This window comes from Salarias fasciatus, chromosome 18, assembly GCF_902148845.1.
Source record: "Salarias fasciatus chromosome 18, fSalaFa1.1, whole genome shotgun sequence".
NCBI classification, from domain to species: Eukaryota; Metazoa; Chordata; class Actinopteri; order Blenniiformes; family Blenniidae; genus Salarias; species Salarias fasciatus.
In genome coordinates this window covers 16,268,727-16,287,295 of record NC_043762.1, presented here as the reverse complement: position 1 = coordinate 16,287,295, position 18,569 = coordinate 16,268,727, and the positions used below count along the sequence as shown (strand labels likewise).

General features: G+C 44.3%; 3 protein-coding genes across 5 annotated transcripts; 1 reads left to right on the top strand and 2 right to left on the bottom strand.

Annotated features, from left to right (window-relative positions):
- Nucleotides 1-1,708: 1,708 nt before the first annotated feature.
- On the bottom strand, nucleotides 1,709-8,766 carry pcyt1aa (phosphate cytidylyltransferase 1A, choline a). Of its 2 annotated transcripts, none has more exons than XM_030114822.1 (9): nucleotides 8,456-8,766; nucleotides 6,228-6,341; nucleotides 5,849-5,948; nucleotides 5,138-5,254; nucleotides 4,683-4,834; nucleotides 4,485-4,563; nucleotides 4,215-4,357; nucleotides 3,556-3,744; nucleotides 1,709-2,538 (listed from the first exon to the last, which is right to left on the bottom strand). In XM_030114822.1, the coding sequence occupies exons 2-9, from the start codon at nucleotides 6,339-6,341 to the stop codon at nucleotides 2,299-2,301; spliced, it is 1,134 nt and encodes a 377-aa protein (XP_029970682.1). In that variant the 5' UTR covers nucleotides 8,456-8,766; the 3' UTR covers nucleotides 1,709-2,298. The 2 variants fall into 2 exon arrangements, with proteins under 2 accessions (XP_029970682.1, XP_029970683.1); XM_030114823.1 differs by having other exon boundaries at nucleotides 8,669-8,757.
- Nucleotides 8,767-10,445: 1,679 nt separating this feature from the next.
- LOC115405286 (tubulin beta chain-like) lies at nucleotides 10,446-18,334 on the bottom strand. 2 transcript variants are annotated; one of them, XM_030114819.1, is made up of 6 exons: nucleotides 18,174-18,334; nucleotides 16,716-16,824; nucleotides 16,522-16,632; nucleotides 15,930-16,174; nucleotides 14,943-15,768; nucleotides 10,446-10,457 (listed from the first exon to the last, which is right to left on the bottom strand). In XM_030114819.1, exons 1-5 carry the CDS (start codon nucleotides 18,228-18,230, stop codon nucleotides 14,953-14,955), a joined length of 1,338 nt encoding a protein of 445 aa, XP_029970679.1. In that variant the 5' UTR covers nucleotides 18,231-18,334; the 3' UTR covers nucleotides 10,446-10,457; nucleotides 14,943-14,952. The 2 variants fall into 2 exon arrangements, with proteins under 2 accessions (XP_029970679.1, XP_029970677.1); XM_030114817.1 differs by lacking the exon at nucleotides 10,446-10,457 and having other exon boundaries at nucleotides 14,870-15,768.
- On the top strand, nucleotides 11,162-13,255 carry LOC115405290 (leucine-rich repeat extensin-like protein 3). Its single transcript, XM_030114824.1, has 5 exons — nucleotides 11,162-11,302; nucleotides 11,673-11,733; nucleotides 11,903-11,947; nucleotides 12,039-12,187; nucleotides 12,361-13,255. The coding sequence occupies exons 1-5, from the start codon at nucleotides 11,291-11,293 to the stop codon at nucleotides 13,051-13,053; spliced, it is 960 nt and encodes a 319-aa protein (XP_029970684.1). The 5' UTR covers nucleotides 11,162-11,290; the 3' UTR covers nucleotides 13,054-13,255.
- Nucleotides 18,335-18,569: the final 235 nt, after the last annotated feature.

The following is an 18,569-nucleotide window of genomic DNA, read 5'->3' as shown; positions in this document are numbered from 1 at the left end:
AGTTACTGAGGAAATAGTAGTTGGCGAAGGTCCATAGTTGGAGTTTACATGTTCTCCCTGAGCTTAGCTGGGTTTCTGCCTCCAGTCAAACATGTTTGACAGCAAGTAGTGACTCTAAATTAGAACTCGCATTACTCCTGAACTCATTCCACTGTAACATGAGCTTATATCTACTGTACCTGTGACCACTTAGCACCCTGAGAGTAACTTCAGCTCCTCTCCAATAAGACGGCGCTCTGATTGCTGGTAGTTTCATCTCTGCTGTTTTGACTCTGCCTCTTGGTAACATCCAGATTTCATCCATGAATATCTAAAATCATATTGAAAGGAAACAACGGGAATGGAAGTAAACTGCTTGAATCAGCTCTGATAATAAAACATAGAACCCAGAAAGATCTGCAGTGACATAAAACCACAGGACACAAAAGGTCAAAAAAAAGTACTTTGGCCAACATGTTTTAATACAATTTTTCTCGTCTTGCTTTCCTTCTACATCCAGAACGTAAAACAAACAAAAGATAACCCCAAACAGTAAAACTAGATATGACTAAAACAGTTGTTAAAAACATTTGTATGCCTCATTAGTTAGAAGTGGCCTTCGCTGGTTTCCCGCCTTGCTTCACTGAAACGTCCACATTGGCTTAAAAAGAAAAGACTCCTCAAGAATCAAGTCGAGGCTTCCTTTAGCTTTAGCACCAAAGTCTGGTCAGGAAACGACAACGGTTCTGCTTGGATCATGTCAAACACTGTGACTGAACAGCTGTGGGAGTTCCTCAACCTTGAAAATGAGATTAGATCCAGAGGAACAAGAAGCAGGAAAACGATTTGAACTTTTGAGAAGCCGAACCCTGAACGGATCGATCCGACTGTGTCAGGAGCTGCCCAACAGAGAAGCATTACATCTGGAAATCATCTGCGATTTTAGAGAGGAGATACAACACATGCTTTATCAGTGGAGATGCAGGACACACACTCAAACACTAAACACACACACACACACACACACACACAGTGCAGCAACAACAGCTCTGTTCAGAAAGTCTTGACATGAACCTCAGACTTCGCGTTCTGATCTCAGGAAGCCACTCTTGAGGAGTTGTCTGAATCGGATCCAAAGTTTAAAAAAAAAAAAAAAAAAAATCCAGTGGTAGAGTTGTCACTTTCAGGATGGCCTGGTTCACTTTGCCGTCTTAGTGTGCTGCCAGTGAGGAGGCTGTATTCATGAAAGAGAAACCAATATTGTGCTTCTAACCCGAACTGAACACTCCGTGGTGAGTTATTAAACCGATCTCTGACGTTTCAATACTTTCAGTTATTGTCACATGTGAACAGAAATTAGTATTGTCCCTACAGGCCCAGAGCTGCTTTACAAAAAAAAGAAAAAGGAAAAACTCTTGCTCGTGTTGATTCTCAGCTCAGACTGAAATAAAATCTACAAAAATAAGCATTTCTACATCAACATTTAAGTCTATGTTCTTTTGCACCAGTGACAGGCGTCTGATCTGAGACTTCTTGTCCGCAGACAAACATATCGAAAGCACATCTAATCGCCGCGCGCGGATGAGGAATCGAGACGACCGACGCATGCTGATGTAAGTGCTTGCTCACACAGACACTGCATGCACACACACACACACACTGAAACAGGCGGAGGGGGTCCCAGTGCAGGCGGGCCCGCGCACAAACGACAGGAAAGGCCGATTATTACTCCTTTAATGCATCTATAGTCAGACTCACACCAGATTTTCTCTCATCTGGAGTTTCCCTGCTCTTTTTTCCTTTTTTTTTTTCTTTTTTTTTTAAAAAAACGTTTTGATATTAGTGCCTGCAGAGTACGAGCAGACCGCTCCAAGAGTTCACTGTTCTGCCCTGCGCCGGCAGTCGTCCCTCTGATCTTCAGCGTCTCGGCTCAGCTCTCCTTCACCTGAACTACAGCTGCTGATCCACACATGAGCGAAAAACCTTCATGCCCCACCTCTAAAGCCACGGACGAAACCCCAACTCCGAACAAGGTCAACCGAGAAAGTGCAGTGAGAGTAACACCTGAAAATATTCCCAAGTGAGATGAGTAACAGAGATAAAAAGGAACTGACTTTTCAAACAAACTGAAATGAGCGGCGGGGAGGGTGAGGGCTGGGAGTTAAAAACAGAAGCAGCTGCTGTAGTGACCATGAAGTGCTGAACCTCAAAGTAAAAACCATCATTTAGGGGGGGAAAAAAAAATCATAATAATAATAATGAGACGGGGGCTGGATGAAACACGCTGCCTCACAGCTCTACTGACGTTTCGAAGCAGGTCTAGTTTTCGTCTTCTTCTTCGTCGTCGTTGTCGTCGTCGTCGTCGTCCTCGCTGATGAGGAAGCCGCGGGCGCCGCTGTGGTGGGGGGGAGGCGAGGGGGGCGGCGAGGTTTTGGAGAAGAACGGGAGGCGGAAGGTGGGGGAGGGGGAGCGCTCCTCGCGGGTGGGGCTGCTGTTGGGGCTCTGCCGGGGGCTGATGGCCTGCAGCATGCGGCCCTTCCCTTCCTTCAGCATGTGCTTCTGTGGCGGGAAGACACGAAGGAAGAATCACTCCAACAGAACGCAAAGAACGAAGCACGGCGGGAGGCTAGCGGGGCACAGAAAGTGTGCACGTCGTCGTCTTTTCATGTGGAAACAAACAAAAGAGGCTGTGAGGTGGAAAACAGCAAGTCCTGGGATTTAGTGGCAAAGAATTTTTAAAAGACACAAGCCCACATTCCTGAGGACATCTCCAGGACCAAACAGGCTGGATGGAGGCTGGAGAGACTGGGACAAGCTTCAGTTCTGTCATTAACACGTTATGTAACAGAGGCGTGGCGCGGTCAGGTGAGCACACTGGGAGTGTGGCTCGCACACACGCACACACCTTTTCCCTGACTGTCAGAGAGATTAACAATCAAACAGCCTACCGCATGATCCGGGTCGCTCTCCAGAGTAATTTCATTCTCCTCTAGGACAAAATGTTCATTCTGTGGAGTTGCTATTTTGAGAAGATCCAGCAGGAATCCCAAACAGTGCTGGATCGATTCAACATTCTGACTGTTGTAAAGGGACAGCAGATGAATTTTCACATCTTTCTGCCTCGTTCAGAAATGTTTTAATCCCTCTTTGAACTTCGACTCTGCTGAATGTTTCCTACACGACCAACATCAACAGATGATGATGCAATAATTTATATCTTGCATTGGCGTCTGGATATATTTGTTTTTAATAAAGTCGCATATTTGCAGTTTTAGTTGTATAAGAGTGCAAACAAGCCGGCTGTTTCAAAGAAAGCTCTCCTCTTGTGCGTCACTTTTTATGAGTTTCATTTCATTGTTGTTAATCTTGTACAGTTCTGCTTTTACAAAAAAAAAAAAAAAATCTGACTTGTGAGTTCAACGGCTTGAGGTCAGACCATGAAAACATGGAGCTAATAGTCGCACTGCAGCTTCTGTTGATAAACACCAGCCGGAGTGACGCCGATAATGCCAAACATTCATAATCTTCCTGATTAAAAAGCGATTGCAGCTCAAGCAGAGAAGAGCGTCTCCTCACCAGAGCTCCCTCGGGCCCAAACATCTGCAGGAAGTTGCCGATGAACTCCCGGGATTTCTCCTCCCACTTCTGGATCAGGTCGATGCTCTTCTCCTCCACTTTCTGGACGAACTCCTTGCTCTTCTCCTCCACGTCGCGCACCTTCTTCTTCACCTTGTCCACGCGTTCCTGCAGGTGGTACTTCTTCTCCTGGAAAAACAAAAACAAAACAAAAACAAAAAAAAACACAGTTACACTTCTTGCCCGCTGTGGGGGGGGGGTGCGGTTTCCCCAGCAACCGTGATCAGCTGTTCCACTGCGGTGCAGGCAGGCTGTGCACTGGTGTGACACAAGCAGTGGAAATGTAGAACATCACATTTTTTCACAGTCCGGGAACAGGGCAACTCAGGCTGGTGGAAAAATCCCCGAACACGCACAGCGTGACGTGACGTCGCACTCAAAGGTCCCATTTACAACAAAAGACTCCCTTCAACCAGACAGGACTGATTTTTATACCCAGACTTTAATCATCCCTCCAGTTTCTGCTCCTCTCTTGATTAGCTTTGTTGCTTCTGTTTAACACTTTAATCTCAATCCCAATTCATCGTCAGTGCGCTCAGGATGGTTAATTTACATCAAATCGTCCAAAATGCAGGAAAGCCAACACTTGAATTCCCTACGTTGATGTAGCTGACGTTGAGCTCCTTGGCTGTATATCCTCGCTGCAGGTTGCGTCTGACGTACACGTCGTAATCCCGGACGATGCGGGTGATGATATCGGAGGTGGAGATGCCCTCTGTCCGCTGCGTGGGAGCAAACATGCCTGAGAGAGACAGAAGGCAACGGGCGCCAAAAAAAAGACTTCAGTTCGATACAGATGTTTATTTAAATCGATGAGGAAATATTGACTGTTTCAGTCAAGGTGAAGAAGGTGTGAAAATCGCGCTCACCGGCTTCTTTAATGTGCTTGTACACGTCGTCGCTGCCCGCTGAGGAGTATGGGATGTCGTCATGGGCCACAAAGTCAATCTGCAAAGGTCACAACATGCGTCAACAGAGAAGCTTTCGATCGGAAAATACTACCGAAAAGAAGAACAAAAAGCTGCTTTGACTGTGAACTCTGGGATTTTTCTGCGCCATCCACTCACGCGATGCTTTGCGAGGAACTCCGGTGTTAACGTCCACGGCGCGTTCCGCACCACCTCATCCACGTAGCGGCAGTGTCTGACGGCATCGTACCGCTCGTCCTCGTTCATCACGGTGAAGCCCTTGTATTTGTGAGTCAGGGCATCGCTGCATACTGGGAAGACATGTTTACTGAAAGAGTTAAAACCAAGAATTTGCATGTTTTGATCGAAGTTTACAATCAAACTCCTGTTAGCATTGAAAAATATCGAGCTGTGTTTTTATAGAGCTGAGGGGAATTTCTGAAGCTTTTAACCCCACTAAACAACAGACACACAAAAAAAAAAACAAAAAAACAACTCATGCTTGCAATTGGATCATTTGGAAAAATGTCAGATCAGGCACAATGTGGTAGACAAACAGAAAGCGTAATATAGACCCACAAGAAAACAGTTAAATAGCACGCACACACACTTACCTCCAACAATGAGGTGTGTGTTTGGGAAGAGGCATTTGGCCTGCATGAGGGCTCTGGCGTGTCCTGAGTGGAAGACATCGAAGATGCCGTCTGCATAAACCCGCACTGGTCTGTCAGCTGAACACGCAGGAAAAAAAAAAGAAGTTTATTCTCCTTGTTTACACAAATGTGACTGAGCTTGACAGGAAATTTAAGTTTTGTTCGTTAGTGGAAAAGGATTATATCTGGGACGAAGTATTTCTATTCTACTCTAGAAGTGTGAATGTAAAAGGTGAACTTCTGAACTTCTGTCTGCTTCCAAACTGAAGAAGTTTGAATACACATCTGCATCTTTACCACCTTTCCTCACCCAACAAATAAGAGGACTGCTAGTTGATTTTCAAGCAGTTACATCATGGAAACTTGTTTAGGATGGAGCAGACATCCAGACTGCCATGTCTGTGTAATGGTGGAAACTCATATTTTTTGTACATTTCCTAAGTGATTGTGAGCTCTCAACAAGAAAAAAAATAATAAAAAAATGACCACAAAAGTACAAAATCACTGTGGTAGTTCAAACTGATGTTGATGATAAAAACAAGAACGAAAAGGGAACTGGTGTAAAGTGTGATCCGTTGTAAAGCTGAATCCAGTCCAGTGAATAAGACTCTCTCAGGTGTCAGACTATCTCCTGACACACTCATGTAACAAGGCAGAAGCAGTCAGACTCACGCGGTGTGCCCCTCTTGGCCTCCTCCATGCCGACTCTCTCATAAGGCTTGGCATCAGCTGGCATCAGCTCGTCTGCAAAGGGCGCCGGGTGCCTCAGTCCCTGAAACCCCCGGAAAAGACATCAGTGATCTCCTCATACACACACAGGAAGACTTCTTACACAGAGAGAATCATTTCATCTCCGTCATATTTCCCTGACTGTTAACAGTCATGGTCTGATGCAGAATACAGAGACGCTGTGACACTGGTGACATTTCAAAGTGGGAAATTGCACATAAATGCAAACAGCACAGAGGTGCATTTCCTCCACAATATAACTAAGAGAAAAAAAACAAAACATGAACCTGCTGGAATATCGTGAAGCTCAGAGCTGACTCACCACAGTACATCTGGGAACTTTCCCAAGTCGTTCTCCGTCCTCGGGCTCCCCGTTGGAGCCGTCTCGTCTTCTCTTTCGGGACACTAGCAGCCCGCTGGAGCTCTGGGCCTCCATCTGGGTCGAAACACAAAACAAATGTCACTGAAACATACGATGATTCACGCTGCAGCGTGTGGCTGCGCTCTCAGTGGGAACCTTATGTTACATAACTATAATATAGAGTCCAGACACACTGTAAGTCCAGACAGCTGGGAGGTTATGGCAGATGGCGTATGTACGGTCAACTTTCACCTATTAACAGTCGCAGGAAACAGCGTGACTCAATACCTTCCACAGGCCAGAAAATGGGATATAAAGCACACACTGCAAAAACAGGGATTTCTTAAGCATGTAGAAAAGTCAACCCTGTGCAAAGTTAGCTTTTTTTTATATATATATTTTGAATTTGATACTTTCAATGATGTATCTCCCAGTCTGTCTACTCAGAGTCAATGAGCCACCATGAGTTAGACATCTGTCATAGATGCTGACTAACTTTAGATGACTTTGTTATGTGCATAACAGTCACCTTTACAGCCTTCCACAACACGTTTACACAACCCGGTAGACTAAATGATCAAGTAAAGCAGTGTTTGCAAGGATGAAAAACTGCATTTGAATGATTTGAGCCATCACTGAATTTTAAATGTGTAGTTTGGATTACGTATAAATAACTTTCGTGACAAGTTTAATTGTGTATGTAACCTGTCTGAAAATAAGAAGCAAAACATTTGTAGTTTTTTTTAATAGTGACATCAAGACGTTTCCTTTATACAAAAAAAACTTGTTGAGACACCTCCAGAAACTCCAGTAACAAAGATGGCGCAACACCAATTCAAACAAAACAAAGCAGACTCGCACTTCTGTCTGATTACAGGGATTCCTGTGTTATGCGTCAAGGCTCTGCCCCATTCCACACATGCCACCGTACTACAACAAACATATGGAGCGTTCATTATGTGGAAATAAATGGTCTGCCGCATCATGGCCATATTCTCCCCAGGTCACAGCAACCTTGGCCAGATTTCTGCTTCTGTTGGACTTATGAGTGTGTGACTCAGCACAGTGAGAGGAGGACATGGCAGCACACGTTCCTGGTGGTGACAGCTACCTGATCCAACACTCGGCACTTGTACAAGTGGCCGACTTGCCTCTTTCTCTCGGGAGCAGCTGAGTACTGAGCCCCAGAAGCCTAGCAGGGCATGCATGTGTACACACACACATACACACACGCTGACAGAGAAGATTTACATGAACAGCACATGTCATCATTTCTGAAAGTGGTGGCTATAATAAGACGCAACAAAAGGACAGAGCCAAGTCGCTCATGACAGATGCTGGGACCTTATGTAATATCACAATGCATTTGAAAGAATCTATTTTAATGAGTAAAATTTGTAGCTGTTGCAATTTTTTTTGCACAATGCACTTAAAATGTTTAAAGGTTTTCTTTTTTTAAGTGATTGGGAGATAAATTCTTCAAAAATTGAAAAACAACAACTACCAAATCCCAAATATACATCACAAACAAGACCAAATGTTTACATACGTACTAAAAAAAAACCCTATTAAAAAAAAAAACAAATACTAATTGCAATTGTAAGGATTGTTCATTGGTAGAATTGTTGATTGTTTCAAGTCCAAACATACTTTTTTTTACTGTGTCCTTTGTTTTTTATAGTCTTTTACATGCAGCAAACTGGACTGGACTGAATTATGTTGATGGAATTAAGAATTTCGAAAACATTCTAAAAATCTAGGGGTGAAACATTCTGAAAACTGAAGTATTTTCAGACCAGGCGCTGTAAACTTTTGACCCCCGCAAAACGACGGGATTCGACAGACCTTCTTGTCATGACCCGACCGCGGTCCCCGGACCGTATATTGGAGATCCTCATGTACATTTCACACTATGTTCTCACGAACGGGTGTCTTAGCGGCTTCGTTGCGGAAACAGATTGATATGAGCCCGAGGTTAATCGGACTTGTGCGCATTAAAGCTGGACTGCAGACAGACACAGGATCAGAAACTAAAGCAGATGGAGTTCTACTCATTACACAGTTTAAAAAAAACAGCTCACTGGACACTGTCACCTCAGTCAAAAATACTCGGAACTGAAGCGCTCACGTTGATATGCCACACTCTGGGTTAACTTTGGGTATTTGCTGTAAGTTTTGAGCTGACTTACCGTGCACTCTTTTGTCCGAGACGCTGCAGAAGTGGGCGGCTTCCTGCCCTCCTACAGCAGCTAGCGGCTAGCAGCTAACCGCAGCTAACTGCTAACGCGACTACAACTTGTCTAGCCTGTTAGCTAACTTTAGCCCGCAGCGCGCTGGCCAGCTGACGACGGAATTAACATCAAGAAGGATCAATCCCGTGCGCCCGGTGTCCCGGTACTCACAGCAGGAGGGCTGAACACTGCGGTTGGCAGAAGGACAGGCAGGTATTGAGCTGTGACAGCTTAAACTACAACGCTGACAGGTCAACAATACAGGAACTACAAAACTAAGAGACCTTCAGAGGAAGTGACGTCATAGGGAACAGGTTGAGCTGTGCTGCCACCTGGAGGTCAAACTGGGTATCACTGAAATAATCTGCAGCCACACCCATCCACCCATTGATATTGTGACTTCCAATTTTGCAGTTAACTCTAATTTGCATGCATGTAGTTATTTTCTTTGATGAAAATATATTTGGAGGACAGCGAGGTCCACCTCTAGCCAGGTGTGGTAATATAATAATATTAGAAAAGGCATTGGAATAGTTCATACTGCAGGTTTTAGCTACTGACCTGAGTGGAGGTGGATTGCATACATCATTGGTGGATGAACAAATCTTATTTTCTTCAGTAAACTTTTTTTGTGTGTGTTTGTGTGTGTGTGTCTTTCTGATGACACAGATGTACCACACGCTTTGAGATGAAGAGTGCAGAGCTGAAAACAGCACTCTGAACCTGGGTCCTCTTGTGTCCTGCAGAGAGCTTCAGCACAAGGTGTAATTTCACTTGAAGATCAGAGGGGCCACGTTGTTATAATTGACACCCTGGAGGTGGTGATAAAGTGCAACTAAAGCTGCAGTAGAGGACACGCTAATACGCTCACCTTCCACACCATGAGGCACACTTGTAAGACCTCCTGAGAGCCAATGCAACAGTTCTGCAATCAGTCCTGTCTTGACAAAGCCAGTAATGGTGTTGAGTTTGACCAGAGATTGCCAAAGAGACTTTCATTTATTTTAACTAACTTATGACCACATGTACTAACTAGATAAGTCAACATATGGGAAAAACAAACAATCTGTCAAGAAAAATGCTGAAAAGGAATTTATTGGAGAACTTTTATACATTGAATTGTGCAAGCTCCATTCACAAATTGAATCGTGAACTGTATTTCATACTTTTAACCTGGATTTTACTAACAAATAAAGAATCTAGAAAAAACATGTGGTCGCACACATTGAGTTCAGGTGCTGATTAACAGTGTTTCAGGGTCAAATTCTTTATTGTGTCTGTGGGGTTTTTTTCTATGTATAATTGTTAAGATGTGGAAAAAGTACTCAGACATAAAAAGCCAACTTATGAGTTTTTATGACGATGTCGCTACTCATGAAAGAGTAAAGTGAACCTGAGACCTCAATGCATGTGATTTATTTTTTTCTTCTTTAAAACAGTCAGGTGCCTGGGGTCATGGCACTGTTTGTTTTTCTCACCACACTCATACCTGCTGTACGAGAGATTGATTTATTTCGTGAAGCTGTTCACGCGGAATAAATGTATATCATTTGAGAGTAACGCGCACCCTCAACCCCTCCATTTTTGTCATTGCCACTGAGCAATTACAGTATGATGCTCTCCATTAGCCACCTGGCGGCACCCTGCAGACTCCCTGTCTCTGTGTTTCGGTCTTTGATCGCAGCCTCACCTGCTGGTTTTCAGTGGCAGAATCTGCTTTACTGTTGAAATGACGAACACAGAGAAGAAAAGCTGACAAGTGAAAAAAACGAGGAGGAATGGAAGAGGCAATGCTGCAAATACCAGTCTCTTGAAAGACACACAAAAAAAACTTGTTGACCTGAAGTATTTCATACAAATGCAACAGCGATATGAAATGTGGTACTGCAGATTATTTTTCAGATTTGTCAAGAACAAAATCATCATGTTGTATAAAAATTCATCATCAGTGGTGAAGTTCCTTCTCATCAACTCTCCTTGTGTTGTGCTGTGTGCTTTCACTACACACAGGTGTTTAATAGTGTTCTCCTATTTATAATTATAAAGCTCAGGTTGGTTTTCTGGTTTACATTCATCCAAATATGTCCTTTTCATGCCGTGTTTCCTTTATAATCTGACCACGCTTTCTCAGAGATTATGCGTTTAAGTGACTTCTTGAAGTCACCAAACATTTCCCAGAATGTCCCACACGGACTTGGTGCTTGGAAGAGCAAGCCCATAATTCCGGCATATTTCTTGGGGACTTAATCAGCAGTTGACTCGGCTCCCCTCTATCTGCCGACTGGCCAACACCAAACTTAAAAGGACATATCCAGCTGTTTTGAGGCAGAGGGTTAATTTTTACCTGCCGGGCATGTTTTGTCAGGAATTAGTCGATGGTGACACGACACATAACGCCAGGTTTTGCATAAAAGAAGCAGAAAAAAAATCCCCAAATTTAGATAAAGATAAAAGAAAATATTTCGCAAGTTTGAATTCTATATTAGATGTGTCCTTTACTTGATACTACAACCCCAACACTACGAGCCGTGATAGTGGGCAGCCGTGCACCCACTGCTGTTACCGGACTGTACCTTGTGGCTTTATGAGAGGTCATATTTTGTTTGAAGTGGGCTTTTTTTTTTTAACTGCTTCTTCACGCTCACTTTACTAATGAGCTCTCTCTGCTCAGGATGCATGAGGGGAGGAGTCGCCCTGACGTGCGGTTCACCGGCCGATGGAAAGGCCTGCCTACTGACAGCAGGACCTACATGCAGTAAATGTTGAGCTGCATATGAGAGCAGGACTGAGAAGATGCAACAACAGGTGAGCAGATTCAAGATTCTTTACAAGGACGTCTTTGATCTTCATCCATACAGAACATGTATTATTATTGAATCACTGAGATTTTTTGAGTTGCTATGTTTCAAAATTATTATTCATAATAGGAAGACTACAGGCCTACACTTTAAAAAGATGCAGGATGCAGAAGTTCTTTGATAAATATTCATAAATGAAGGAAAATCTATGTGCAGGTGATTTTTATCCTATCAAAGAAATTTGTTTAGAGTAGAATGACTTTTTGTGTTCTCACTATATTCAGAATACTTCTTTAATGGCTTTTGTGGTTAACAACAATCCCATGAGGCAGAATAAATGATGAAATAATCTATTTCTTGTGATATTGCTGGTGCAGAAATCGGGTGTGATGCTGTGCTCACTGTTGAGAGCAGCTTACTTCCTGCTGCTCATGCCAGGTTTGTCTCAAGAGAAATGCATGGAAAATCTATCTAAAATTAACTGCATGCATCCTATTGCACAAGTGTTTTAAAGCCAGTAATCACTGTTTACTGAGTTATACATCTATAATGTCTTTCTGAAAGTATGGTCTTTGAGTGTGTCTCATACAGCATCTGTCTTCTTTAGGCTTATTTGATGCAACCTCTTTGGTGAAAGTAAAGAATTCTGAAGGTATTCAGTCATCCACAGTTTATCTGGTTCGATTAGAACTGCTAAGTGTTGGGAGATTTTTGTGCAGCTAATAAAACGTGTTGTTTCACAGGAAATAGAGTCGGCATCGACTCGGCTCAAGCACATGATTTCTTGACTAATTCTCGACCCAAAAGGAACATTGACCCAAAATGGCACAGAGGAAACCCCGATTTTCAGTCATATTACCGCTACTACAACAGCATTGGGCACATTGAGGGGGTAAGTTAAGGATGAGTACAACATTTCTTCATATCTGAAGTATTTATCATTTTATTTTTAGATGCAGATCTTGACGAGATCTTGATTTGAACATCAGAAGTAAAGAAATCAGCAGAGCTTCTTTAATTCATGCTGAATTTCCGTCCTGACGTGTCTCTGGGTGTCGTTTGCAGCTCTATGAGATTGACAGGATCAGGATGCTGTATCAGCAGATGCGTCACCTGGAGCTGACCTACGGCCCCGACGCCTCCAGTTACCAAAATGTCCTGGGCGTGCTACCTACCACTGCAGCACCAACTACCACCACGCAGCCTCCTCCACCACCTCCCACCACCCCTGCCCCTACACCGGACCCCCTGGAGAACGCTCAGAGGTTCTACCTGTGTCCCCCCAAGGATCCGCTCTGTAAGCCCCAGATTGTCTACCTGCCCACGGGGGGCGTCCCGGTGCTGTGTGACCCACGAGTCCACACCTGTGCTGTCAAAACGGAGGAGGAGATAAAGGCTGAGGCTCCCCCTGAAACGCCCCCACCCCCAGCCCCACCCGCCACCAAAAAGTCCGAGGAACCTCCCCCCCCTGCTGTTGCTTTCAAAGGTATGGAGTACGACTGTGACCCTTACTGGGATCCCGACTGCCTCATCGACCACCCTCCCCGTCCCATCCTGGAGGCCGTGGCTCCAGAGCCTCCGGCTGAGGACAAAGAGGTCAAAGAGGAAAAAGCCGAACCCGAAGAAAGTCTCCCTGCAGCGCCACCCTCCCAGAAAGCCCCTCAGCCTTACTTTGACCCCTACGACTTCAAGCGTGACCTGTACGACCCCTTCCGTTACACCGATCCAGATCCAGAACCAGAACCAGAGTCTGACTGACTGGAGTCACTTCAGCCGTCTGGGCCACAAGATCCAACTGAAGTCAGACTGTGAAAGAAATATTTGCAACACGCAAACATCACTGTTTGGAGGACGGACGCATAAGAAATGCTTTAATACTCATACATTTAAAAAAATGAGAAACTACACTATGTTTCTTCTACATGTACTGCATGTATGTATGAACGATGCCCAATTATATTTAGACAAGAACATGAATGAGAATAAAGTTTCTAGCAGCGGTAATAAAGCTGTTTTACTTCACAGTATATGTTTATATAATGTGCTACTAGCTTTTAAAAGAAACCTCATCATCTCATATTTGAAATAAATATTTATCTTTATTGTTCTCAGGTGTTTCAAGCTGTCAATTGTAATCATAAATAAAAAGAAAAAAAACACGTGATGTTAGAGTACGCTCATTTTGCCTGTTAATATCTGATGCTACTGTGTGTTAGCGCTCAATACATCCCACACTCAAGTGTAATTATTGTTATTCAGTAATTAGTAGTAAGTAATTAGTAATTATGTCTTCTTCTTTCAGTGTAAGTAAAGAAAAATGAAAATTGTAAAAAAAGCGTGAGGGCAGATGACTTAGTTCCTGAAATAAAAGCATCTGACTGCCATGCCTTTTGTTGGCTGTCAGTTTCAGTGATGGGGTGTACAGGATGTTCTATATAAGGTGATATTGGAAAATTCACTATATTTGGCAGTTTCAACACTTGTTGCCGATCCTCCCAAAACCAGTAATTGCCAAGTTTAATCAGCGTAGTACATCTCATGCTTGTGGTAAGTCATTTAGGGCAGATAATATATTTGATACATTTAAATAGTTTAATGATCTTTTACTGGTCAGAGAGAGGTTTGTCAAATTTAGAGAATTTACTATGTCAATACAGTGAAATCTGAGTGATTTTGGAGAATTTTACAGTTTTCAAATTACTTTATTATATTAAATTGTGCCTGAGGGAATTTTGACAAACATCTCCAAGCATTTTTTTTTTAATCCAATCCCTCTTACCCTGTTACAATCCAGGGTAAAGCTCATACTTTACCGCCTGCTCAGTCAGCTGTGAAGTCACTTCCTGATCTGATATGTGTGACTGACCTGTGATGAGAACACATATTCCAAATTCTCACATCCCTGCTTGTCTTTCTCATATAAATGTCTCACAAATGTAAATACTGTATTGTCTAGACATCAATTAAATGGTTCAATAAATTTAAAAAGTCACACGTGAGCACGATGATGCTATCCTGCCCTCCCCCACTGTAAGCTGGGATTGGCTTTGGTGACTCTGAACAGGATGAAGCCCTGCAGGAGATAGCTGGATATTATGTATTGAGATTGACACCTGAAAAGTAGGGGCGAGTGGAGTCACGTTGTTTCTACCAGGAAAAATCCATCCTCCAAAACCTACCATGAAGTTAACGTGGCACGTTTCTCTTTCGAGGCTCGACTTTACTTGGATGTCTCAATCTATTTATTTGATGTGTGACTGGTTTTGTGTCAAAAACGGTTGGTATGTTGGAAATCTGTTGTAGAAATGTTACTGTCAACAAGAAACAAATTAATCTCATGACACAGAGCGCATGAAACTGATAACTCCCAAAGTTAACAGAAACAAAGCAAATGGCACATGATGGTATTTTTCACAAACAAAATTTATTGTAATTGTTGCCAAACTAGACAAGTAGTAACATTTCCATATGACGTGGCAGAGTTATGAAACCATCATTTTTGATGAACATGAAGAAAAAACACATGACGCACCGTATTAGCTCTCTGTGTTACAGATGAATCCTGCTCTAGATACGAGGATCAGAACAGTGGGAGAACAGCAAAAAATGAGAACGGGACTGATAAAGCTGTGAACGATGAATGAGACTTCAGCCGCCTCAGGCCACTTCCTCCTCCTCCCCCTCCTCCTCGAACTCGCCCTCCTCGGCGGTGGCGTCCTGGTACTGCTGGTACTCGGACACCAGGTCGTTCATGTTGCTCTCGGCCTCGGTGAACTCCATCTCATCCATCCCCTCGCCGGTGTACCAGTGCAGGAAGGCCTTGCGGCGGAACATGGCGGTGAACTGCTCCGAGATGCGCTTGAACAGCTCCTGGATGGCCGTGCTGTTTCCGATGAAGGTGGCGGACATCTTGAGGCCGCGCGGCGGGATGTCGCACACGGCCGTCTTCACGTTGTTGGGGATCCACTCCACGAAGTAGCTGCTGTTCTTGTTCTGCACGTTGAGCATCTGCTCGTCCACCTCCTTCATGGACATCCGCCCGCGGAACACGGCCGCCACGGTCAGGTAGCGGCCGTGGCGAGGGTCGCAGGCCGCCATCATGTTCTTGGCGTCGAACATCTGCTGCGTGAGTTCGGGGACGGAGAGGGCGCGGTACTGCTGGCTGCCGCGGCTGGTGAGGGGGGCGAACCCGGGCATGAAGAAGTGGAGGCGGGGGAAGGGCACCATGTTGACGGCCAGCTTGCGGAGGTCGGCGTTGAGCTGGCCGGGGAAGCGCAGGCAGGTGGTGACGCCGCTCATGGTGGCGGAGACCAGGTGGTTGAGGTCTCCGTAAGTGGGCGTGGTCAGCTTCAGGGTTCGGAAGCAGATGTCGTACAGAGCCTCGTTGTCGATGCAGTACGTCTCGTCCGTGTTCTCCACCAGCTGGTGGACGGACAGGGTGGCGTTGTAGGGCTCCACCACGGTGTCCGACACCTGGACAAATGAGGGACAGACCAGACGCCGTTTACACAGCGCTTCCAGTGAAAACACACTGTTTTTTGAATTTTTGCCCCAGAAAACTTCCTGGGTAAAACAACTATTTTGGCAGCATTTCACTTGTCTACAGAGAGCCTGAGTGTTTTCAGAAGTTTCACCTTGGGAGACGGCACCACGCTGAAGGTGTTCATGATGCGGTCGGGGTACTCCTCGCGGATCTTGCTGATGAGCAGCGTGCCCATGCCGGAGCCGGTGCCACCTCCCAGGGAGTGTGTGAGCTGGAAGCCCTGCAGGCAGTCGCAGCTCTCGGCCTCCTTCCTCACCACGTCCAGGACCGAGTCCACCAGCTCAGCTCCCTCCGTGTAGTGACCCTTGGCCCAGTTGTTTCCAGCTCCGCTCTGACCTGGGAGGAAAGGGTTAATTCCAGCTGGATCTTAAGCAGTTGGTCTAATAATAGAACCAGATTAGGCCAGTTCTGTAGTGGTTCCATTTCCATTTTCTCAATGAAAAAGTGTTTTCAAACACTTAAGTGTGACTTTATGAATGTTTCCTCTAAAATGATCTGAGGGATGTTTTTGCACACTGAGTTAAAGACGGAGCACTGAGGTCTGTTACAGTCTGTTATTTATTCATTCCCTTCATGTTCTGTTGCTATCCTCTATAGAAGAGATGATAGTTGAACTGAAATAATAAAATCTTTGCATGTCATGGCTTTATTCCTGTTTAATAATGTGTGTCTTTGTTACCTACCGAAGACAAAGTTGTCTGGTCTGAAGATTTGTCCGAAGGGGCCGGAGCGGACAGAGTCCATGGTGCCGGGCTCCAGATCCACCAAGATGGCCCGTGGCACGTACTTTCCACCTGAAACATGAGACATGCTGATATGAGCATTTACCAAATCTTCAAGAAAAAGCAGAAACTCATCTAAGGTGAAGAAAGCCCACCAGAAGCCTCATTGTAGTAGACGCTGATGCGGTCCAGCTGCAGGTCGCTGTCTCCGTGGTACGATCCTGTTGGGTCGATGCCGTGCTCATCACTGATCACCTCCCAGAACTACAAGAAAGAAACTCATCTTCAACACTGAAGTACATGTTAAACTGTTTGTGGCTTGAGATTTCTTCTTCTGAATAAGAGAAAAGCTATCAATCCATTAGAATCTTCATTATTTCTCACGTGTCACTCTGAATAGACAATATCAGCACATCCGTGTGTAGGTAAATTTTGGCTTCATAGTGAAAATACATAATAATTCAATATTATCACATGAAGGCAGCTGAACAAGCCGTTGAGAGACTATGAGATGAACTATGTTATGGGACTCTTTCGGGTGGAGCAGCGTCCAGTGTGACCCGGCGGGACGTCTCCGCCTGCCACCGCCCAGCTGAAGGATGCTTTTGTGCCCCGCCACTACTGACCTACTTCCCGCCTTCTCTCAGTGCACAGCCTCCTCCAGAAACACGATTATGCGATCGCATAATTCAATGCATAATCAGCCATATTCATGCAGGGCACACATTTTTTCAAAGAAGTCACAGTTGTGCCGCATAAATCATTGATTTCTGCACAAAACCTGTGAAATAATCGGGGATTGTTTGATTTCACAATCCTCACATTTCTGTTACAAAAACTTCACAAATATCTCTGCAGAAAGTTGCAGAATGTTGCATTTACTTTACAAGGGAACAGCCATTTTGAACACGTTGCCTTAGAAAAATGATGAACAGTCTACCTCTCCTAATACACCCTACACCCGAAACTATATACATCTAAGCCCTACTGCACTACTATACCATTATGCAGGTTGAACATAATTATGTAATTTTGAATCAGCAAAGGTAAGGGGAAGGTTCTTAGCGATTCAGAATTTCAAAAATCAGATTCTTCATGGTGTAGAATGTATGATTTGGCAACACAATCGTCCATATTGGTTAAGTCTGTAAATCAAAAAGTAATATTCTGCTATTGATCAAGACGGCCATATTGAATTTCAGATGGCCATCATATAAAAAAAAAAAAAAATTAGACATTTTTGAGAAAAATAATATTTGTGCCAAGTTTAGCGCTTGTGTGACAATTTGAAGGATTAATCTGAAAAAAAAAAAAACCATTTATCTGCTGTACTATAAGTCACAATTCTTTACATTAGCTAAGATAGTAGCCTAGTGAGAACAGGGTGTTTTGCAAGTTCCCACAATTTCATTGCTTAATAAATAACCCACATATTCGTTTGCATTTTTTATTATGAAAACGTGCAGCACAATCGAGGATTTTTTTCCCACAACAGTCACAAAACTTCACATTGTTCTAGAAGGACAGTCTTTACACGCCACAGACGGTCGCTTGTGTTGATTTGAACCGAACAACCGTTACAGGTTTCATTAAAAATCACAGGGTCTCCATACCTTCGCGCCAATCTGGTTTCCGCACTGTCCGGCCTGCAGGTGAACGATTTCACGCATCTTGTGACTGTTTTGGCCGAGTCCCGGAGAGCTGAGGGGTTCGTCTGTTGTTCCTGTTGTGGATTTTGGGTGTGGTGATGCAGGCTATCAGCAGGGGATACTCGTAGCTTCTGAATAATGAGGAACTGGTGACAACGGCTTCACAGCCGCGCGCATCGATACTGAAATAACGATGCTACACAATCCCGCATATCTGATCCATGATAGAGTCAGTAATTCAAATTCATTGAAGGACAGACTCAAATTGGAGTAAAAGTGAAAACTATTAGCAAAAGGAGCACGACAGTTGCGTAAAGCAGTGGGGACTGCTTTTCCTTCCGCCTGCGCGAGCCACGGGTC